At 38.3% G+C, this 24,041-nt stretch overlaps 1 protein-coding gene across 1 annotated transcript; it reads right to left on the bottom strand.

The window, feature by feature from the left end:
* Nucleotides 1–8,811: 8,811 nt before the first annotated feature.
* On the bottom strand, nucleotides 8,812–14,541 carry LOC136821245 (uncharacterized). The gene is made up of 4 exons (XM_067077475.1): nucleotides 14,400–14,541; nucleotides 13,183–13,230; nucleotides 10,450–11,701; nucleotides 8,812–9,262 (listed from the first exon to the last, which is right to left on the bottom strand). Exons 1-4 carry the CDS (start codon nucleotides 14,539–14,541, stop codon nucleotides 8,812–8,814), a joined length of 1,893 nt encoding a protein of 630 aa, XP_066933576.1.
* Between the last annotated feature and the right edge of the window lie 9,500 nt (nucleotides 14,542–24,041).

Here is a 24,041-nt window from a genome sequence, read left to right as displayed (position 1 = left end):
TTTTTTATAAGGATTTGACTAGGAAACGGCCGGGGAAAAATATTATGTCCGCTAATCAGAGGTGTCTGCCTTTTAGAGTGGCCGCTAATTGGAGGTTCTACTGTACCTTCGCTAAAAAGGCCAAAATTCAGGAAAATCGCCTAAGTTTGTACGCCTAAAGTATAAATTTGATTATTTTCTAATTAATAAAAGCGTTTAAACTTTTTCTAGTGATTCCTGGCATGTTCCTGAATGTCTTTGCCGAATTTTACCATTTTTGTCATGCAGTTCTACCTGTTTAGTTAATGATTACCGACTCTCATTCAATTTATACAGCAGGTCAAATTTTTGTTATCATTCTTATGTTTGGTTAGGAGTAAACATGTAATAAATACCCTATTTAAAGTTTTTCAAATGGTTTCTAACGAAATCTGATATTTTCCCATTTCCTACCTGCAAGGCAAGCTTCTGTTTTGAGGAGATTTGTGCACGCTGTTTTACCTGGCAGCGTTTTTTTTACAAAATACAAGTGCATTTTGTCGAAAACAATTTGCCTTTCTTTGGTTGTCCAACTTGTTTTTCCATTTTTTGCTTCCGCTTGCTGTTGTTGGCGCGGTACTTCAGTTGCAACTGAAAAATACATTTTCGTTACCCCTTCTTCATCTGTTAGGGATAAAGGTCCTGTAGTCTAGGGGCTAGCTCAAGTCTCGGGAGAAATTTTTAATTTTCAACCCTCTCATAGCATTCACATTTATTTTGAAGAATAGCTAGCAACTGCTAAAGACAATTGGAAAATGGCAGATGAATAAAACTGTTTGCACCGCACCTACGAAAATTTTGAAATTTAAACCCTCTAAATTGGACATAGAACTACGACTTAAGTAATAAATATAATTTTCACGGTCACGCTGAGCTGCAAATTTCACGCCATCACGCCACGAAAAACCCTCTCTTACGTCATCACGCCAACCGCTGGGGGGGGCTCATTAAATACTAATTAAATTAAATACCAACTGTATAGAATACAATAATATAGCATAGAATAATAAATAAATTTCATAAATAGCATAGTTATTTTGATACCTTGGATTGATGGGAGTCAAAAAGAGTAGGCGTCCCTTTTTGGTTCATGGGCAGTTTTCCAGGAGGTCTACTTTCTCTCCTAGGCAAAAGTGAAAAACTACTGGCTTCAAATACACATACATCAATCGATAACCAAATTTATGCTGATTAAAGAAAAGTCAGAAACATGGTAATATTTCTCGAGACTACGGACAATAGCTCTAACCTTTTTTTATTTAGCATAAAATTTCTGATTGATTTATCATAGATTTAATATTGAAAATTACTTTTTGGCCTTAAAGAGACAAACGGGAAAATTGATTACGCATCATGTATTTTAAAATGTTTCAACAATTTTTTTTTCCTGTTTCTGTTTGTTTTAAAGGTGGAAAACACTTTCAAAAAATTTAACGTGAATCAATTAAAGCATGGAAAGTTACACATACAAAGTTGCTATGAAAACAGACATACCCATAAAATCAAATGTTCTGCATTTTGAAATTTTTCTGACCTTTTTCTTAATCAGCATCAAAATCCTGATCGATTTGATGTATAATAAACCAGCTGCGCTGGAAAGTCAGCCCAAAAGGCTTAGAAGGCTTAGAAGTACAAATAAGAGATCTAGCTTTGTTAAAATCTGAAAATCTTGAAAGAGCGTATCTATTTGCTTGAAACGTTCAGACGAAAAAGTAGTGGTGCATGTGGTGCGTGGGATCCGTCCAAAGCAGAAGTCGGTGAAACAAATTAATACCATTGCTGTAGTGAATTTGAATTTCGCTCCTCAAAATGACAGTTGATGAATTAGCCAATGAAAGCTTGGTTTAGTTTCTCTTTTCAAACTGCCTCAGAAAAAAGCACGATTTTTTATTGTCCAGTCGTTTACTCATTTTTATTCAGTGAGCGAGTCCTGCGCTTGTTCAACTGTTAAAAATGTGAGTCCAAAATTGGATTCACAGCTCGAACCTGTCTAGTTTATATCAGAGATATCAGATTATAAAAAACACTCGACGGGTGTCTTGTCATGACAATAAAATAAAAGACCCCAAATAGAAGAATTTCTTCAAGTAGTATACAACTTAATATTATTCAAAGAAAAGTAATTTCTTTAATACTCACTTTCTCTATAATTAGTTCTCTTTCTTTATTTACAATGCAAAAGTATCTTTTATTAACTATTGAATATGACGCAAAAAATTTTTTTTCTTTTTTTCTTATTATAAATTATTTTTTTTTCTCATGATATAATAATAACACTTTTTTAATCAAAATGATATACTACATGAGTCAAATATATTAACAAACATACTTTTGTATAAATTGTAAAAAAAGAGAACAATGAAACACCTGAAAAGACCAAAGTAATGAAAAACTGAAAAGAAACCCTCGAAAATCTAGCCTATGTAATCGTCTAACACACAACACTCAAACATGCAAGGACGTCAAAATTTCCGTCAGTTTGGAGTCCTTCAGTGCCGCTTGTTCTGGGGTAAACGAACGACTCGATCGTTCACCTCTCAGGCAAGCAACCACTGATCGGATCAAAACGAAGGAAATTTTGCGTCGTATGCCATTCACAACCTCACTTTTCGAGCATTTTTGTTTTGCTGAGATTTTATCAGCTAACCTGCTCATAAAAATTGAGCATTCTCGGGCTACACCACCTGTAGCACCAAATACTAATGGGGTGAAAGTCCCTTTCTCAACTTGAAGAATCCGTTCGTTGTATGCTCTCTTCTTTTGCTTTTCAAGGGAAGTGAATGTAGTGCCAATAGATTTTATGCGATAGCTCGGAGCTAAAAGGTTGCAAACCTTCACGTCAAAAAATGCTCTTTGATACCGCTGCCAAAATCCATTAGCACTAACATCCGCCCTAGCTTCATTCCCAGTAACAGATGAGCGTGGTAAATCAACCTGTTCACGAGACAAATCCATAAGCTGGGGCTCGATCGACACATCGTGACAGACTTCATTCATCATGGTTGCCAGAGTATCGCGAACGTTGTTATGTCGATGGATAACGTAGCCGCCAAGATGGCAAGATAGCGCATGGTCGATTGTGAAGTTGGCTGAGCAGGCACATTTGATGGGCAGTCGCTTCATTTCCCAGCCATACCTCATGTGGAGTGCGTCAGCGAATTCACGTTTATTCAGTACAAAATTCTCTTCTTTCAGTGGAAGAGTGGTCAGCCACGAGGAAGCACCTTGAGATGAAGCGATTTCCAAAGCTTTTTGGTTGATTGATGGGAGTTGTTGAACGATTTGATCGAGTGATCGTTTTTGTTCTCCAATTCGTTTAGCGGCTAGTGATTTCAACATCTTTTTCGATTGACTTGGATCAATTGATTCATCTGATTGTGTTATGATGCGCTCGACTAGCACTTTAGTCGCCAAACGACTTGTTTCGTTTTGAAATTTAGCCTCATCCTCGATGTTGATGATTCCAAGGCCTCCCATCTTGATCGGAAACGAGAGGATCTTCCTTTCAATATCGGAGCACTGTCTGCCATCACATATGGCTGGTATGAGGTGAAAACGGATGACATTTTCGATGGGTCGAAGCAATTCTGATATATATCGTCTAGAGTTCGGATGATATAGTTGAATTTTTGCCGGTAGCCAATAACGAAGGCGACATACGCAGCTTGGGGTTGAGTTATTGCAATGTCTGACAAAGTTTTGATTTCTTTAACCCAGGTTTCGACTTTATTTGAAACGAATTCCTTCTTGTAGCTTTTTTCCCCAACAGAAGCACCGAGATGTTTATGCCCCTTTGCTGTGATCTTTATAGACGTACCTTCGAATGTGTCGAGTGCCGTTTGATACATTTCGGGTTTTACTATCAACCATGACTTAGAAGGTTCTGGGTAATAGCCGATAGTTGGACCGAGTTGCGTTAGGTCATCCCACCACTTGCGTAGTGCAACAAGTTTACCAGCACCAGTGATGTCGTCAGCGTACGCGACTTGTTTGGTATCCGGTACGTTTCGGAGGGTGTCGGTCAAGGGAAGCAAACATATGCCGTAGAGAGCCATAGCGATCGGATCTCCTTGTGTTGTACCTTCAGAAGACGACAGCTCTGCTCCTCCAATCGCAAACAGACGGACGTGGTTCGAATAGCAGTTGGTAGCAAACATCGCCAAGGTTGGACAAAGGATGTTAATGTTGTGCATCATAACTTCACGATTTATGCTGTTAAATGCATTTGAAGCGTCGACCAGTAGAACACCGTCTGTGTTCTCGTCGTTGTAGATGTCTGCCATCGCGTGCACTGCAGCCTCACATCCACCCAGCTGACCAGCGCACATTTGGAGATTGCCAGCTGCTTCTTGTATTTCATTCCTCAGGAATGTTGTAACAGTCTTTCCAACGATGCGTCTAAGAACTTCCCCGATGCCGATCGGTCGAATGCCGGGGTTCTTATCCAAAGGTATCAGGGTGCACGATAAGAACGCCTCCATGTCCCTACCGGATTCTTTGTTGCATTGTTCAGTGCACATGATTCTCGTCATCCTTGCAATCACCTTGCATAAATCACTAGAACGATCACCGAAGTTTTTTGACAAAAGGATACGTTGCCACATTTGTGCATCGATCTTGGAAGGGCCGGAAGAACCTTTTGTTTTAGCTGCCATATTTTTTATGAGTTCTTCATCAATGGCTTCAAAAAGCGTGGGGTCGATTTTGTTGAATGGTCCCTGAACAATCAGCTCGTCAATCTTTGGTCGACCTCTAGGATGCTTTTGCTGAAGAATTTGCAACGTGGTATCGTTGATTGGTACAATTCCGTGTGAATTCGTTGAGTTAGATAAGAGTTTGATTGCTGCGTTTACTTTGCCTTGAAACATCAAATCACTAAATCGTTTCGATATTGATGTAACTCGATCAGCAGCAGACTTTGAAAATTTTGATTGTAGCATTCGGCTTTCGCGGATCAACGAGTCAAAATCACCTTCTCTCCAAAGATCCAGACGTCGCTGTAGATGTTTCGTATGTTCTCTCGATTTCGATGTCTTTGAAGGTTTCTGTAAAAGGAGCGATGGTAACACGGACAGGGCTTTCAAGGCGACATTCGACAAAGGTGACAGATTGTTCCATAAATTTATCAAGCGAGTGATTTCCTCAACAAAGCTTTTACCGACTGCACCACTTGGGACGTTGAAGATATTCTTCCGCCATTGACTGGTTTCATTGAACGCGGCAGAAAGGATCTGATCGATATCATTCACTGTGTGATTGCCCCATACTTTTGGCTGGAAATCTTTCGGATTTATCGGTTCTGACGACGATTCTTTATTTAGGCTAAGTGATGTCACTTTAAGGTTGATAGTTTTTTTCGATACAGGATCTTCGAATTCTTTAGTGTGACTTTTAAGCGGACATTTTCTTTCGTGATTTGACCTTCCCGATGGCTTTGAAAATGACCTTTTGCAACCCCATTTACATTCGTATTGAAGTTCTTTCGGTGGTTCTTTCGGAGGCTGAGAGTCACGGTACACGGGCACGGTAGCTAGGTCAGGAACGGGTACATTCGCCACCAAAGATTCTGATTGTACAGCACCGGTTGAACTGTAATTTTCAGGAAAAAGTTTCCGCATCAATTCTTCCATCTTTGGTGTAAACTTTCTTCTGCTTTTAAGCACTGTTCACTAAGCAAAGAGTTAAAATTTCTGGAAAATCAGTACCGTAAGTTACAACGGTTACAACGTTACCTTTTTATTATAAATTATACGCGTCTTGTTATGTGTTTTTCTCGGCCTATTTTATCTTACTAAGAAAAAATTATTTTCGCGCGCTAAGTAATTCCGAAATCCTGTTTCCCGAAAATAATCCGAAATCGGAATTAAAACTTAAAGTCTTAACGACGACGACCAGCGGGAAAAAAATCGTCGAGCCGATTTGAAGAGTCACATGGGCTGACTAATAAACTTATGTTTGAAGAAAGAAATTGTTTACTTTTGCCGAGGGAAGCCTCAAGCGGGTGGTAAAACACATATTCCACCATCATGAAAAATTAGCCCAAAAAGGGCATTTTTTTTTGACACCCATTGACCCCTTACTATCAATCCCAGGTACTACCAAAATAACTGCATAGAAACCCAAAAGAAACTTGAGCTAGCCCCTAGAATATAGCCAAATAGAAGGGGGAAATTTGTTCGATTATCAATTTTCTTAAGCCAATATTTTCATTAAATTTTACGCTATGATTTTTTCCTGAGACGAGAAGGGTCAGTGTGCGACTTCTTCCGAAAGCTGTCTCGTGTTCCCAGAAATTGTCGCGTTGCTAAAAACTGCCGCGTTACTAGAAATTGTCGTGTTCCCAAAAAGTGTCGCGTTCCCAAAAGGTGTCGTGTTCTCAAAATATGTTCCCAGCCAGAGGCTCAATCAAAACAGAAATTGTTTAGGGTGATTTCCAAAGAAAACTCTGGAAATCACCTGCACTGGAGGATGTGGGAAGCACCAGCTCAGTCGAGCCTAACTGTAAGTAATTTGCATGTCCTCTATTAAATCAAAACCTAATGAACGATGAATCCGACCGACTAATTTATTTCGAAATGGCAGATCAAAAGAAAGTAAAAGCATGTTGTCATCGGTCATAAATGTGGTTTTAAGCCACTTGAAGGTGACGCCTTTGCATTTTTTTCAAAAACTGACATAAATTCGCACCACAAGGCTACAAAAGAGGATTCCCAGACTAACATCTGAAATCACGCAACAGTTTTTGAGAATGGGACAATTTTGTGGGAGCACAACACTTTTTGGGAACGCGACACTTTTTAAAAACGCGACAAATTCTGGGAACACGACACTTTTTGGGAACGCGACAGTTTGAAAGAAATCACGACAACTTGAAAGAAATCTCGACAGCTTTCGGAAGAAGTCGCACGCTGACCCTTCTCGGCTTCCATAATCACACAAAAGGGTCCCAAAAAAGATTGGCATCCATGTTGTTTAGATTCCTCTACCTGTTAGCTTTCCAAAAATGTATAAAAAGTGCTTTGACTAAAAAAAGTCGCATTTCCTCCCTTCTAAAAAGTTAGATATCAAAAAGCAAACTGAAGAACTTCTGCCAAAGCTTATTCAACAACTTTTTTTTCACTCTGAAGATACCTAGACGTCCTTTGAAAACAATCGTTTTTTACTTACCAGGAGGTTCGTCAAGGACATCATCGTCACTTTCATCGCCGTCACTTTCAACGGGAGCGTCAAGGGCAGATAAATCTAATATAAAGATGAAATTGTATTAGTTCATTTTTATGTATACCATTCTTCATAAGATAAAACATATTCTTCATTCTTCATTCATTCTACATGATCATGTCAACTTAAAAGCGTTTATATCGATGTTCTTGGTAGCCAGGATATCCAGGCTGTAAACTATTTCACAGTCTAGTTTTTGATATTTTATGTTCTGGTTTACAGCCTGGTCTCCCTAGAGCGATTTGCATTCTCTTAAAGAGAATGCAGTCCGCTTGCTTGCGCTCACTTCGCTAAAACCGTAAGGGCCAATCTACACGGCGTTGAGCAATTCTAAAGCAAAAATAGGATAGTCCTCCAGTTGCTAGTGAAGATAGGGCTTTTTGTTACATGAAAACATGAAAAAGAAGAAAATGGAGGCAAGTTCATTTTCCAAGAAAACATGGTTGGTCATGATAATGCATGCAAACTTTTTTATGGACTTTGGTGTAATCTTTGGATGTTTTAAATAGTTTTAGATCTTGTAAGACTGCTTTTTATTAATTTCTGTTTTGCTGCCCTGGGTTGGCTAGGAAACATGAGTTTTCTCTTTCATTCTCTAGGGAGACCAAGCTCTATAATTTTAGAACATTGTATGTTGAGTTAATTTTTGTTTTTTCTAAAATTTTGAGCTTGGCTATCCAGGCTATGTTCTTGGCTGAATCATCAACATTTCTTAAAGAAGCATTTTCGGGAAATAGTTTTCGAATGATTTGAGGCCGTTATAATGATGCCAAAAAATAAGAGCAATTTAAGAACAACCATCAGCCTTGAATAACTGAATTTTAACCAAATCAGGACTTAGGTACACGATTTTTTTTTATAAGAATACACTTTATAAGAATGTCCATGATGAAAATGGCCAAAAAAATTAAGAATATGCTAAGAATATCACCATCATAGAATTTTGCTACTCAAACTAAAAATGCCATTTTTAGACCATTTTAAATTATAAATTGTCAATAAGGATCCTAACCTAAGAATGTTGTAAGAATATTTTCGGATGATTTTCCCAAAAAAGTTAAGAATATCCATGATGAAATGACCATTCTTATAAAAAAAAGCGTGTAGAGATAAAAAGGTAAAAAGCAAGAAAACCTAGAATTTAGAAAACTCCCAAATTTGCTTTGAAAATAAGAACAGAATAAAAACAATTGGAGGCTAAAAACGTGCTGAAAAATTAAGGATGGTTGAGCTTCAACAGAAATTTTCTTGATCTTATAAAAAGTGTATATATGCGAAAAAATCAAAGAAAAACTAATGAATGAATAAACTTTCAAGAAACGGGATCTTTTTAGAGGTGTTTCTGGATCAGATGTCAGATTTTGGGAATGGTCGATTTGCTTCATATAACAATACGAATCAGAGCAATACAAAATCAGAGGAAACTAACGAGTCGATCTTGAGAAACTCTGGGAATATACAAACAAATAGATGGATTGACGAATATCGGTCAATTTAAAGGACCTCCATGGTATTTTTAAAAGTATACCATTATCGCTAAGTCTTTTTCAAACCGTTTATATAGAAAAACAGTCACCTTCTAGTGTGATTTCCGACACCCTCATCCATTGCCATGAGTAGTTTCGAAACTTTGGCAAGCTCAACTGTTGACTCACGTAAACGATAAAATTCTCTGTGAAAATCCAAGTTATGACCCATATGGTCGGCCAACCATCTCATGCCATTTTCATTGAAGTCGATTATTTGAGACACAGTACCACAGTACTTTCTCAGATCGGTTGATTTTATCCGATTTGGTTCAACCAGATTGGGGATTTCTGCCACAATTTTCCTCAAGAAATCATTGTCACGAAGGTGGTTTTTAGAGTTCCTTGTCGGTGCGGCTAGAATGTAAATGTTGTCTGGAGATATGCCTACGCTCGCCCGAACTTTGATTAGCAAGTCCAACGCTGTTTTCTCTTCTTGGTTAAAGAGAATCGGAACTTGTCGTCCACGCTTCCCACTTACATGAACCAGATTCATGCTAAAAATAAAGCAGATGATTAATGAACGAATGAATGTACTTCATGGGTTTTTGCCGAATGGAAAACTTTCTGAATTATTTGCAGGGTGGACGTCTATTAGAGACCAGAAAGTCATTACCTTAGGGAATTAATTTTCGCGAGACAGCTTCCCTCGCGAAATAATTTAATTTTCGCAGGACTTATTTTCGCGACTAACTTCGACTGCAAATTTTCGCGAGGATTTAATTTCGCGAATTGGCGAATTTTTTCATATTTTCATTAGTTTGTTTACGAGATTTTGTGTGTACAGTAGAGTTTCATTAACTCGAACGGCTACGTGGAATGAAATTAATTCGAATTATTAAAAAACTTAATTTTCGCAAGGATTAAATTTTACGCGAGAGATGAGAGTTTGAAAATTTTCGTGATGGATTACATTTCGCGAAAAAGCCAAAATTTGCGAAATGTAATCCCCGTCAAAATGGGCCATTCCATTTTACTTTAGGCGTACAAACTTTCTCGAGCAGAAACTTTCGCGAGGACAAAAAATCGCGAAATTCCGACATTTACTTTCGCGAATTTAACGGAAAATATTTTTCGCGAGCATAAACTTTCGCGAATCAAGACGCAAAATTGAAAATTTTCACATGAAAAAATACTTCTTGGATTGGCTTGAAACATTTGTCCTTTAACTTATTAGTCTATTAGCAGGCTAAAAAGTGCCATAAAAGATTTTTTATTTTGTCAAGAATTTTTCGCGAGCATAAACTTTCGCAAATGGCCCTTCCTAGAATTTTTAAAGACATTTACTTTCGCAAAAAGGGGCAAAATTCGCGAAAATTCGCGACGAAAGTTTGTCATAAAGTATATCATACAGGGGGGGGGGTGGACGAACATTTCAAGGGGGTAATCTGAGAAGAATTTCCAGGGGTAAAAGGTTATTCTGAGATTTCCAGGGGGTAAAAGACCGATTTCAGTTCGTCCACCCTCGCTTTAAAGTATGGAAATAATTCTCCCAAGGGTTTTTGCCAGTTTCCATGTAGTATCCACACATTTCTAAGAATCTTTTTTTGGCTTGAAAAGATTCGTCCACCCCCGTGTATGGAAATTTAATGGAGCAGCCCAATTTATTCCCTTAAGGTAGCGAAGGAATGGGTGTTCTGGGAAAAGTCAAGGAAATTAAAATTTTTCGAAAGAAATTAAAAACCTTTTCATCAAATTTCGCTCCAGTGGGGACAAGGTTTCTTCGATATCCTTCAAATGCTCCTTGGTATATTCTTCACGGTTATTATACCTCGATATCATGAGTTGAAAAACTTCGCTGGCACGGCGTCTGTTGAACATCGTCAACCTCGTACCCACCATTTCGGCCAAGTTTCTCCAATTCTGGAGAGATACTTCCTCATCCAATTTCATCGTACAAGCACGGATTCCTGTTTGTAGGAACGTTCTTAGTTTTAACAGATCTTCCGTTATTGGTAACGCGTTTGATTTCACAAATTTATTTGTACCCAAGGTTCTCAGGCTAACAGTGCTGATTTTTTGAGACCACTCCATTTCATAAAGTTTTATGAATCTTTTCACGGCTTCTTCACACGCACTGTTACCATTCCGTATGGCCATCCCTCTGAGCAGCTCTGCGCACTTTATCACCGTGTAGCCAATTTTCAAAGGCGTGGGTGGCACACTGAAGGAGGAAACTGGTTCCCCTTCCTGGGTCGTTACAGAAAAACCACCTAATTTCTTTGTTGCCATGACTATATCATCGAAATGCTGTGGTTTTAAAGCATCTTGAAGTTTAAGATCATCCTTGCCCAGTGAATCTCTCAATTCTCTAACAAGTCGACCTATCAATCTCATTCTTTCGCTTATTGTATGTTGTCTGCGAAGTCCAGAGTTTTCAAGTTTGAAAGATCCGTACTTCAAAATGATTTCATCCTTTCTTACGATCTGATGGATATCATCGTGTTTCATTTTGTCTAACACCATTAAGCGTAGTTCATCGGAACAGGTGGACGCGACTGATTGACTCGAAAATAATAGAATCTTCGATATTCTGACACTTCCAGTTCTTCCATTTGTAAACTTGCAAGTTTTATGATGCCGCCACATCTCTTGCTTTGTAATGAAAGCCAGACAAAACTGGCAAGGTATGTAATCTTTAATTGAAACGATGTCAGACTCTTGCAGTCTACGAAGAACTATCAGTTCGCCACCAACTTTTAGGACTTTGACGTTGTGGTTATTGTCTCCTTTAAAACGCAGAAGATCTATTTGTTTTGCCTTGTCACTTGCTGGGAGACACATGATTTCTTTCACTAATTCTTCGTCTTTATGTCGGGTCGTCATATGCCTCCAAAAATTCAGCTCGTCTGACTTTCCACAATAATAGCATGCGTGAAGTTTATCGTATACTCTTGCACCACCCGCAGTCTTTTTTGCCCTTGGTATCGTGACAACTAAAAAGTAATAAATGAAAATAAATGGTTAAATTTTGACAGGTAGAAAGAAAATGAATGGCGCAAAATCTTCAATCTTCGACTCAGGTCCTGAGTTGTCATGGATTTTCAGGAAAAAATTGCTTAGCAACTTCCAAACTTTTGAATTTTTACCAAATTATCAAAGCCTTTAAAATACCTCAAATTTAGTATTGAATGGCCACCGTTACAGTTCAGCAAGTTGCGGAGATTCAGGAAAATTAATAGGTTTGCGTAATTGTAAAATTTGTATCGACTTTTTGTCAAATTACACAGTTTCAAATTGATGTTTCATGGTTTCAATATTGTTGTCAGGAAATTGATATTGGGGCGCGGTTAGATTTTTATTCAATAATGCTATATTGTACACAAAAAAACTTGTAAATTAGCTATATTACAAAGAAGTTGCCAATTAACTTTATTGCGAGCGAAGCGAGCGAGAAAAAAATTGCAAGTAATTTAAAATTATCTCAGTAAAATTGGTCCTGGGCGCAATTTCAGGAGTATAAAGTATGATTTTTAAGATTGGGGCGTTTAAAAAAATCTTTTGGCGCCCCTTGCTCTTCGGCGCCCCTTCAGAAAAGCTCCGCTGGGGGGGTGCGTGGCTCCCCCGGCCCCCCCTGCTACAACGCCACTGATTGTACGAGAAAATGTCTGATAACTGGTTTATCGGTGACCCAAAACATAAACTTTTTGTGTTGGAAGAAAGCGCAACAACATCTTTTCGTCAATTTATATTTTTTACATGTAAGATACAAGATATATTGTACTCTTCTTAACCAATCAGATTGCAGATATTTTTTTTGGATCGCCGATAACATTTTATTAACGTCTTGTCAAGGTTCATAACGTCATTTTTGTTATTGAATTCCTTATTACTCTTGATAAAATAAATTCAAAAGCAACTTATAAAGGCAGTTTTATACTAATGTCAAGGCACTCAAAAGTTTTATCCTCAAATCTCATAACCAATTTTTCGACCATGGTCAGAGCCCAATCTTCTACCTAAAACTGCCAAGCGCTACAAAATTTCGCAGCTCTGTGCACTGTGGTTTTTTCTACCATTCTGAGAACCAGAACTACTTTTATTACAGAAAACAATAAGCGAAATTCCACAGCCCTGGGAATCTGAATAATTCACTTCATTATGTTCAGCAAACTGTCAAATAGTAATTCTAGGGCAATATAGCCCCCAGGACAATTTTCCCCCGTGAAAAAGCCCCTAGGACAATTACCCACAGACCCCACCCCCATTGGCATTTTTCAATTTTTAGAATAAACCTTTATGACCAGGTGTACGAGACTTTGGTTGTCAAACGCAAAAATTAGTGCCGAGTAATGTAATTTTGTCAAAAAGAATTCAAAAATGCCTAGAAAAATGAAAGAATATGATTTCAAAATTCAATCATTATCTACACAAGTTCAAATTTGCTCTTTTCAGAAGAAATAGAGTAGAGTCTCACCAGTTTCAGTATTTTTGTCATCTCCACAATTTTCGATTGCAAACGGATCTAAACGAGAAATAATTTACAATATTTGGGATCATACAATGGAATCTCTGAACTGGCTCAACTGAAGTGTTTTTTGAATCATTCGTAGGCCCAATTGTAAAAATGAAAATCAAATTTTAATTAAAAAAAAAACAAAAAAACAGGGATTCACTAATTATCCAAAATTTTAGCATTTTTGCATTGCTCAAGTCCGCCTCGTACCTTTTTCACTACTTGTTGTTGTGCTCCGCCGAGGTTCGAAAAATGGACCCTGCGTGGGACTCGAAATTTGCGAAAAAAGCGACCCTGAATGGGACTGAAATTCCAAAATTTTCTACTTTTTCCCAAAATTTTCCAAAAATAGGCACCCTACGAGGGACTGATTTTTCTATTTTGGTGTTTTTGCGACCCTACCAGGGACTCGTGGAGGTTAAAAAAGGTACCCTGACCAGCGGAGCATCCCCGTAACCCATTTTGCCCTAGTACCCCCCCCCCCCCGGGTAACACTAGCATCTCAACACCACCAAAAACTAATTGTGGCGCAAACTGGAACTAGTAGACAGAGGGGAATTCCTTTATTCCATTCTAGAAGTATAAAACCATCAACTATTCAAAATGGAAACACAAAAGACAATCGACGTAAAGTGAAGAATCGTTAACTCGCTGCGCTTGCTCCTATTCTACATGAAAGTTAAAACGCTTTCTGCACTCGCTTCTCTTGGTACGATTGGAGTACCTTTTATTACGCCACAGATAAATTTTAGTCATTTTTAACACGACCCCAAATTAATGCCATCCCCTTACGCTAGCAACGGAAGAATAACGCCAATAGGGCTGGCTTAAAAGGGCCAGTTAATATACATAGAATATGATATTCATTCTATCCAAAAGTTAATGTTTGAAGTGTGTAAAAAGTGAATTCATTGGCAACCTGTTTATGGAAATAACATCACAAAAATTTGACGTAGCAAATTACCATCAGTGTGAGGCTAGAACAACGACATTAAAATAGTATCGGGGAGTTGAATTAAGCTTTCTTCTAATCCAAAGTACAAGCCGAAGTAACAGAAGAACGCCCACATTTCATAGCCATCTGTGAAATCAAACCAAAATATGGTGAAATGAATACAAAATCAATGATTATCATCTTGTAAATCGACAAGGTTAGTCAAACACATTGCGAATCTCACGTATACTGACATATTGAGACGACTCCAGCTCCCATCCCTGGATCTCAGACTGTCGTTCTGTGATATGGTGCAGATCTTCAAACATGTTCATATTTACGATCACAAAACAATTCAACCAAGCTGATAAGAAGGATGCTCCCATGTCGAAAGTATTTAGACCAGTTCAAACTGAATTTTACAGATGATTATAAGTGTCTTTCTTCTACAGTACAATCTCCACATGGAATGCACTTCCAAGATACGTTGCCGAGGCACCATCAAAAACGAAATTCAAGATAAGTTCCGCAAATGCGCAGAAGTAAAGAACTCAAACCCTTCCCAGACCAACATCAATAAATACTTATCTGCAAGGATTGACCTTGAAAATACAAGCAAATTATCTAAACCAGAAAATTGATGACATTGCATAAAAATCCATGAACTAAAAATATTCTGAAGCCTGGAAAATAATCAATGATATAACAGGCCGAAAATCATCCAATAACGCAAAACTTAAAGCCCTAAATGATAAAGTAGCTTAGACAACATACCCGCTGAAATTTGGAGGCTAAGAAACTTCAATGATATCCTTTTGTCACTTATTTGTAGCTGGGTCTATCAAAGCCAGCAAATTGACAAATGGAGAGAAGGATGTATTCTTCCTTTTCCCAAAAAGAAGAGACCTTGGTGTTGCGTCCAACTATCGAGGAATAGCAGCTAAAATTTACAATACCATGCTATTGAATAGACTTTGAACACACATTGATCCGTTATTGCGAAAAAAACAAAATGCCTTCCGACAAAACAGATCAACTAACGGCCAGATCTTACCCATTCGTAGATTAATTGAAGGGGCAAAAGAAAAGAATCCCCCAGTTGTCCTTCTATTTATCGATTTTTCTAAAGCATTCGATTCTATGAATAGAACCAAAATGAAACAGATCTTACTCTCATATGGCACACCTGAAGAAACAGTTTCAGCAATAATGATGCTCAAAAATACAAGATCCTTGGTCAGATCTCCAGACGGTGACACGGATTTCTTTAACATAACCAAAGGAGTATTGCAAGGTGACACACTCGCACCATACCTCTTTGTAATTTGCCTTGATTACATAATGAGGAAAGCAACCAAAGATAATACAATCTTGACTTTACTCCAAAACAACAGACAAGCCGTAGACACCCCCCCCCCCCCATATGAATCCCGAACAAACCAAAACATCAAGAAGTTCAATAATTTACCTACCTTAGCAGTAACATTTCCTCTACGAAACGAGATATGGAAATCAGACTAGAGAAAGCCTGGTCAGCCCTCAACAAATTGGATAAAGTATGGAAATCTAACTATCAGCAAAATTAAAAAGGAATTTCTTTACAGAGTTACAGTCAAGTCAGTTCTTCAACATGGAGCTACCTCGTGAACCCTGACTAAAACTCTCAAGCTGCGTATACGAAAATGCTTCGGGCAGTTCTGAATATTTCTAGGAGAGAACACATCCAACAAAGAGATTACTCAACGGAGATCTTCCACCAATAGGCCGAACATTGAAGGACACACGTCTCAGGTTCGCTAGAAATTGTTTTAGGAGCAAAGATGAGCTGGCAAGCAATCTTGTCCTTTGGCAACCAAATCACGGTTTCAAAACACGTGGTAGACAAGCAAAGACATATCTTGACCAACTCTGTGAAGATCTAGGCTGCTTGAAAGAAGATGATACCATTTTTCGGAAAAATCATGAAAAAAAGCAAAAAATTGAATATTCCGGTCTGTAAATTATGACTGACTGGGTTAAAATTTCTGAATTTTTTCATGAATCATTTCTAGTTATAGAGCTACACGTTTGCAAATTTAAAAATAAATCGAAAGAATGGATTTTGAGATATGGCATATTTTCGTGACCAACCCCAGGCTAGAAATATCGTAAATTTTGTGCTTACCGACCCCTGAAAGACCACCTGTAAAACCTGAAAGCCACTTATTTAGCCCGTAAACCACCTGGTTTCATAAATACTATATATAAGAGCACCCTAAAATTAATATGACACATTTTCTATCAAAAGGTGGCGCGACGGTGAGTCATTACCTGGTCTATTATGGTTGCCCCTTGCGAAGAAGACTTTTTGATGGAGGGTGTAGTTTCTTGCTCACTCAAGTCAGATATTGATGTTTCAGAAATCCTGTCTGGTTGCTCTACAGGCGATGGAGGGATAGGAGGAGGAGAAGGGCTGACAGTACAATTCGCATCGGAATTCTCGTTGCCTCTGGTTTGGTCCTTTCTCGGTGGCTGATATGACATGATTTCTTTCAATGGTTCCTCCTCTGATTGGTTTGCAGTTGAAGTGGAAGCCGAATTGGTTCCCTCTCTAGGTGGCTGATTTGACGTGATCTCTTTCAATGAATCCTCCTCTGATTGGTTTGCAGTTGAAGTTGAAGGCAAATTGATTTCCTCTGATTGTTGTTCGTTTGACGTCGCTTGCTCTGCTTTGGACTGGTCCAAACTTTCTTTCAGTGGTAAGACTAGTGGAAGTTGTAGCTGTTGTTCGGCGTCAGGATCGAAGCTTGGAAACGAGCAATTCATGAGGTGGTAATCGAACCATGGTCGTTCGTAACCCTTGCGTACCAGCCACGCATCGTATATTGTGTCAGGGCCATCCCAGAACACGCGAGCTCGGCGCTGGAACATTGCCACTGCCTTGTCAGATATGTGCAGAGCGTCCCAACATCCTTCGTTGTTTGATGCAAGCTGAAGCTCAAGCTCTAGACCACTTTTTGCACGTACTCTTCGTCACACTTTTCCGATGAAAAGTGGCGTGTCCCACAAGAGATTTTCGTATAACACGCCTTCAACACGGTCTGCCTCCATGATCGCGTGATCAATTGCTTCGACTGTTGCACTGTCGTTGGAGGTGCTGGTCGATGATGGCACATCTGAATCTGCTGTCTGAACATTGTGAGGCGGGATGTTTGGGGTCTGGCTCAAAGAGAACTCCGCCTTTTCGTCTGCCAACATCAAATCCATCGGGCTGAAATCAAAATCGTCGAAGACTGCTCCCATCTCTTCGGCAGCACCCGCACCATTCCATCTGTGTGTTGGTGTGTCGAAGATTGGTTCGTGTTTGAGCTGTTCGGCCAAGTAATGGAACACCTCCATACAGTTGATACGGAGCCAGCCTGAAAACATCAATAATGAACATATAGTCGGTGAAAGAATGGGACGATAAAAATTTTATTGAAGCAGCAATGATATCCTTATTAGATTCTTTGTTTATATTACTTAGCTGACTGTGAAGGCGCAAAAAGAGGCTTAATTTTTTGGTGGATATGTCGATTGTAAATATGATCAATAATTAGCTCACCTTCGACCGAAGGGTCTTTTCGCTTAAGGGAAGATGTCCGGAATACGCCAAGCCGCTTTCGAATAGCTTCATTGTCGATTTCATTGCCAAAGTCTGGGTAAACGTTAGTGGTAATGAAAAATCCTGAATTGTAATTGACTCTCAGGCCTTCCTTGTGCTTTTGAGGAAGGAAGTTCATTCCACCTGAAGATCAAAGAAGGAAAAAGTGCCATTAAACATTAGAAAAAAAGTCAAATCAAACTTGAGTAAACTCTAGTAAACGAGACAAATGAAATTCTACGTGCTAGCTTAAAGGCCTCGAAAGCGCAGAATCTTCTAAGGTAGGGCAGGACCACAAGAAAAGTGATGAAGAGACGAGGAAACTACAAAAAAAAGAAAAGTACCGCTCACCCTGGAACACTCCTTTGGCGTCTTCACAAGAGAGACTGTCTGGCGTCCACTCATCCATCATCACAATCTGAGTTTGGTCGTCGATTAGAGCAACTGAGAAGCGTCCGTCGTTCATGACTAAAGCTATGTAGCGAGCTGGAATGAGGCCCTTGAAGGGAGAAAACCAACTGCTTTTGGCCGAGTCCGCAGGGCCCACTAAACACAATTTCGTCTCCTTGTGAGGGAACTGTTTGTGAACAAGCAACTGGTAATACTTCTTGTAGAAGCGCTTCCTGACCACAGGGTTTCCGTATGAGTTTTCAACGCCCTTGATAAAAGGTTCGGGATACGGTCTCTTGTTTGCGTCATATGCGTACTTGACAAATGCTCTCAGGGAACCTGGACGAGAAAATAATAGGGAATTTTTCTTGAATCACTAAATCCCTTTCAACCAAATGGAACAAAACCAGCAACATACGCAAAATGACTATTCACTTCCGAGAAGCACACGCTAGACTCACAAAATTACTAGAATTCGCCAAATCAGAAAAAGAAAATTTAAGTAGGTTTAATTCAGATTTGCTTACCCTCCAAATCACGAGGTTCCAGCTCGAAACACTTCTTGGCAATGTTGAAGCACGTTGAAGTTGTAGTCGATTGAAATTGGCTTTCTTAAAAGAAAGAAGACTGATAATTTGCTGAACATGCTGTGATATGGTATTCGCAACGTCGTCATTTCCGAGAATGAAATGAATGAAATCGTGCACGGATGAGCAATAGACGTAGGTGAATTTCGATTGTGGAACTTTCTCACGCTACCGTCGTACAAACCATAATGAAGTGCATGTACACTTTGACGGATTTGATACTCTACATAAACCGACTGACTGGTCTCAAAGCTGCGACCACTGGCTCTTCTGTGAAGTAAAAAAAAAATTAAGACACTTTAAATTGATGCAAGCAATGAGCGTAACAAAACAACTTAGCACCAGGACACTTTGGTCAGTAAAAAAGCCAGAAAACAAATTGGAAAATTTCTCACCTGCAGAAGTGAAGTCAACAAGTTTCATTTCGATCAATCCTCTGCAAGACTGGACAGCGTTCTTCAGTTCTTTCGCAACATTCGAATCCTTCGACTTGGTGAGCCACAATGATGTCAGATGTTTTGATGAGTAGCGAACACCTTCCCCCATCATAACTGTCTCCAGGTTAATTCCTTTTCGTTCAGCTTCAGCTTTCACAAACTTCATTTGAGACTTAGCAAAGTGGTGTAATATCGTTTCATCATTGTCGTCCTTTAACACAATGAACAGTGATGCCACGAAATTGTCATTGATAGAACGAACACCTGAAAGAGAATTATAGGCCATAAAATAAAATTGAAAAATACAGGGGAGAATAGATTGTCGAAGTGTCCGTAAAAAAAAAACGTCCGAAAAATCCTTTCATTTCAAAAACATGTGACAAGGCGGATAAGCAGCGATATCGAGTGATAAGCCTGTGACAAGAAGAATAAGAAATTTAAAAGTGTCCGTAAAAAATAAAAAACGTCCGAAAAATTCTTTTATTTCAAAAACCTGTGACAGGGCGGATAAGCAGTGATAACCAGTGATAAGCCTGTGACAAGGAGGATAAGAAATCTCAAAGTGTCCGTAAAAAGTAAAAAAACGTCCGAAAAATCCCTTTCATTTCAAAAACCTGTGACAAGGCGGATAAGCAGTGATAACGAGTGATAAGCTTGTGACAAGGAGGATAAGAAATCTGAAAGTGTCCGTAAAAAATAAAAAAACGTCCGAAAAATCCTTTTATTTCAAAAACCTGTGACAAGGCGGATGAGCAGTGATAACGAGTGATAAGCCTGTGACAAGGAGGATAAGAAATGGAAAGCGACTGTAAATAAAAAAAACCCATAAATACTGAAAACGTCCGTAAAAGCCAAGGTTGAGATGTATGAAGTTTTTTTTCAGATTCAAAATTAAATTTCTTTTAAAAAGATTGACACTTAAAATCAAACGTCAAAAAAAGGAGAAAAAAAAAATAATCCACGTGCTCGACCCAATCCCTTTCTCAAAAATATTTTCAAAATATCTATCAAGGTTCAATTTTTAAGATTAAAAAGTCATATACCACGTGCTCGCCTCAATGCCCCTTCCTTGAAAAAAAGAAACATTTTCAATGTCGACCATATGAAATAAAGCTTCGAAAAAAATTTTAATATCAAAATTATTTTTCAAAATCAGTTTAAAAATTCATACAAAGTCAATTTTTACTAAAATCAAATCGACCGCTTGCTCGGTCCAATCCCCCTCCTTCAAAAATAAATATTGACAACAAATAACCCCAAATATTGACAACAAATGACACTTAAATTATGTAAATAATGACGCTATCTCAAAGTATGAGATTTTTTCCACCAATTAACATCAAAATATTTTTCATGCATAATAGGATGCTGACGCTGCAAGTGGATATATATTGACAGGTTTTGAAAACAATAAATACTTCAAGAGAGCTGTTTTAGAGATATGAAAATAGTGACGTCGCTTTATCAAAAATACAAAGCAGGGGTGAAAGATATTGAAACATTTATAAAATATAATCCCATTGATGCTATTTCCATCAATTCTTTTTATCATACCCAAGGTGATGCACAAGATAAAATGAGATATGACATAGTATATGGTATAATCAATGTTTTTTAATATGTATTCTTTGTATATAACATACATAACATTCATATAACATTGAAAAGATTTTAGTTTTGATGTTAATTCGATGTTGCGCTATTACGTCCAGTCTATTCTACATTCGAATTTTCTTCTCAGTTTGATCTCCTATGAATATATTAAAATATTATCGGACATTGAGCATACTTTTCGCGGACACTTTGAGAATCTTATCCCCTCTTATCCCCTGCTTGTCACTCGTTATCACTGCTTATCCGTCTTATCCCCTAATTCTGAGGTGCAAAGTCTTTCGGACATTGAGCATACTTTTAGCGGACACTTTGAGAATCTTATCCCCTCTTATCCCATGCTTGTCACTCGTTATCACTGCTTATCCGTCTTATCCCCTAAGTCTGAGGTGCAAAGTCTTTCGGACATTGAACATACTTTTCGCGGACACTTTGAGAATCTTATCCCCTGCTTGTCACTCGTTATCACTGCTTATCTGTCTTATCCCCTAATTCTGAGGTGCAAAGTCTTTCGGACATTGAACATACTTTTCGCGGACACTTTGAGAATCTTATCCCCTCTTATCCCCTGCTTGTCACTCGTTATCACTGCTTATCCGTCTTATCCCCTAACTCTGAGGTGCAAAGTCTTTCGGACGTTGAACATACTTTTCGCGGACACTTTGAGAATGTTATCCCCTCTTATCCCCTGCTTGTCACTCGTTATCACTGCTTATCCGTCTTATCCCTCAATTCTGAGGTGCAAAGTCTTTCGGACATTGAGAATACTTTTCGCGGACACTTTGAAAACCTTATCCTCTCTTATCCCCAGCTTGTCACTCGTTATCACTGCTTATCCGTCTTATCCCCTAATTCTGAGGTGCAAAGTCTTTCGGACATTGAGTATACTTTTCGCGGACACTTTGAGAATCTTATCCCCTCTTATCCCCTGCTTGTCACTCGTTATCACTGCTTATCTGTCTTATCCCCTAATTCTGAGGTGCAAAGTCTTTCGGACATTGAACATACTTTTCGCGGACACTTTGAGAATCTTATCCCCTCTTATCCCCTGCTTGTCACTCGTTATCACTGCTTATCCGTCTTATCCCTTAATTCTGAGGTGCAAAGTATTTCGGACATTGAAAATGCTTTTATCGGACACTTTGAAAATCTTATTCCCCTCTTATCCCAGCTTGTCACTCGTTATCACTGCTTATCCCCACTATCACAGCATTTTTAGAGTGTAAATTTGGCGGACACTTTCGATTTGCTTTTCTTCCTTATCCCAAGCTTATCTTCCGTAATCACACCCTTTATCCGCACCGTCACAGTTCTTTAAGAATTGAAAATTTGTGTAAGGGAAGACGAAAAGAAGTCTAATAATGTAAACCTTTCATAAAGCTTTATTTTTATACCAAATTTAAAAAATAAAGACCAATTTACAAACGAGAATATCAGTCGCTGTCACTAGAAGTTGATGACGGTACGTTGATGATGGGAATTTCAGTGCCATCCACTTTCCTGGTCACATCAAATTCAATTGACGAGTCCGAGTCGCTACCTTTGACCTTCTTGCTGGCTCTTTCTTCTTCGTCGCTTGTGAGAGTTACCAGCTGATGGGATTGGTCGAAGATTGTCGATGTGCATCTTTTGAGACTGAGTGATCTTCTTTGCCCCCGCAGGAGCGTAGCGACGAGGAGGCACTCATAGTTTCACGCATAGATATTGGACTGGAATCTCGAAATTTTGTTGCGCGTTTGTTTGTTTTGTCGCCCAAGCATCCCCGTAGTTAGTCTCTTCCGTAATTGTCCGGGACGGTAGTATACATATTTTCATATTACGTTATATGCTATTACCATTATTACATATTACAATTTTAGTTTTGATTTAACTTTGAAAAGCTGAAGCGAGTGTTATAAATGCAAATCATAACAGTGTATGATATAACACGAATTACAATATTACTTGTGCAAATCAAAACAAACAAAATGGCAGACTGGCTATGATGATGAGCTGATTCATTGACTGGAAAAAGTGTTTTGTATGTCAAATTTTGTTTCTTGTCTTTGAAACTGAGTAATAACTACTGTAATTTAGTCAGAATTTCATTTCAGCAATGACTTCAATTCATTTTCCGGAATCTTTAAAGAAATTTGCTCAAGTTTTCAAATGTACATTTGATATTTTTATTCAAACTCTAATTTATCTTTGTCTTTTATTTTATTAATAACTACCTTTTATTGTTTATAGAGCTTCTCGAGTTTTAAATACCATCATATGGTCGTAACTCGAGAAAGTCCTTCTTAACTTAGTAAAACAAGATACCGGCAAAGTACAAAAAAGTTGAATGTATGCATATGTAAAGTTGAATCCAAAAGTGGTTGAACGAATGTTGAATGTCAATCAATAAACTTTTTCTGGGGGTCTTCAAAATAGATTTACCTCACTTAGAGTTTTTTCTCTGTTTTTTTCAGTGTGGTAAATCTATTGCAAAAACCTGCAAAAAGTTTGTTTACATTCGTTTAACTTTACATGCGCACATTCAACTTTTTCATGCAGTTGTGATAGCCTAAATAACTTACGCTCCAGTGGTTTGGTGAAATAGCTCCAATTCTGGCTTTCCAAGTTAGGATGGACCTTCCCTAAGGCATTTAACGGTGGTTAGACTAGGTACACAGACAGTCATACAGAAACACCATAAAGTGAAAGTATATATAGCTATAAACTCAAAAAGTCTAGCTTCCCGAAGGCACGTCTCTTCATTGTCTACGCTGCGATCATCCTAATGGCTTCAATCCTTTTAATTTGGAGAAAAGATTGCATCATGAAAAAGTACTATGCACTTGAAAAAAAATTTAGGCGCATTTCAACTTTTCTTGGCTGTACGTCTTAATGGACCACAATGGCATTCCTTTATTTTTCTTTTGACCAATAAAATAGAAGATTTTGTTTGAGAAGTGCAATCACAGCGTACGCAAGTGGAGGCCGGGCCTTAACTAGGATTGGTTTCTATTTCACCCTATGTAAGAAATTTTTTAAATACCTATATTTTTGAGAAGCTTTTCCAATTTTCCTTAAATTTTATTAAATTATCAAGTTGCGAATTCTTCAAGTATTTTGTTAATGGAATATAATTTTTTTTTTCAAGCAAATGCCTCAATCAATCAACCAATCAATCAATCAATCAATCAATCAATCAATCAATCAATCAATCAATCAATCAATCAATCAATCAATCAACCAATCAATCAATCAACCAA

Source organism: Clytia hemisphaerica, unplaced genomic scaffold (assembly GCF_902728285.1).
Source record: "Clytia hemisphaerica strain Z4C2 unplaced genomic scaffold, Clytia hemisphaerica genome assembly, whole genome shotgun sequence".
In the NCBI taxonomy this organism is placed as follows: domain Eukaryota; kingdom Metazoa; phylum Cnidaria; class Hydrozoa; order Leptothecata; family Clytiidae; genus Clytia; species Clytia hemisphaerica.
This window is presented reverse-complemented; position numbering and strand designations above follow the sequence as displayed.

Bases quoted from the DNA above. Each gene is read 5' to 3' on its own strand.
- LOC136821245 (XM_067077475.1), bottom strand. From the start codon at position 14,541: ATGGGAGCATCCTTCTTATCAGCTTGGTTGAATTGTTTTGTGATCGTA. The intron at 13,231-14,399 runs GTGAGATTCGCA...TTTCTCGTTTAG, and splicing joins GTCTCAATATGTCAGTATAC to ATCCGTTTGCAATCGAAAAT. The intron at 9,263-10,449 runs GTTTTTAATTTC...CTTTATTTTTAG, and splicing joins GAGCGAAATTTGATGAAAAG to CATGAATCTGGTTCATGTAA.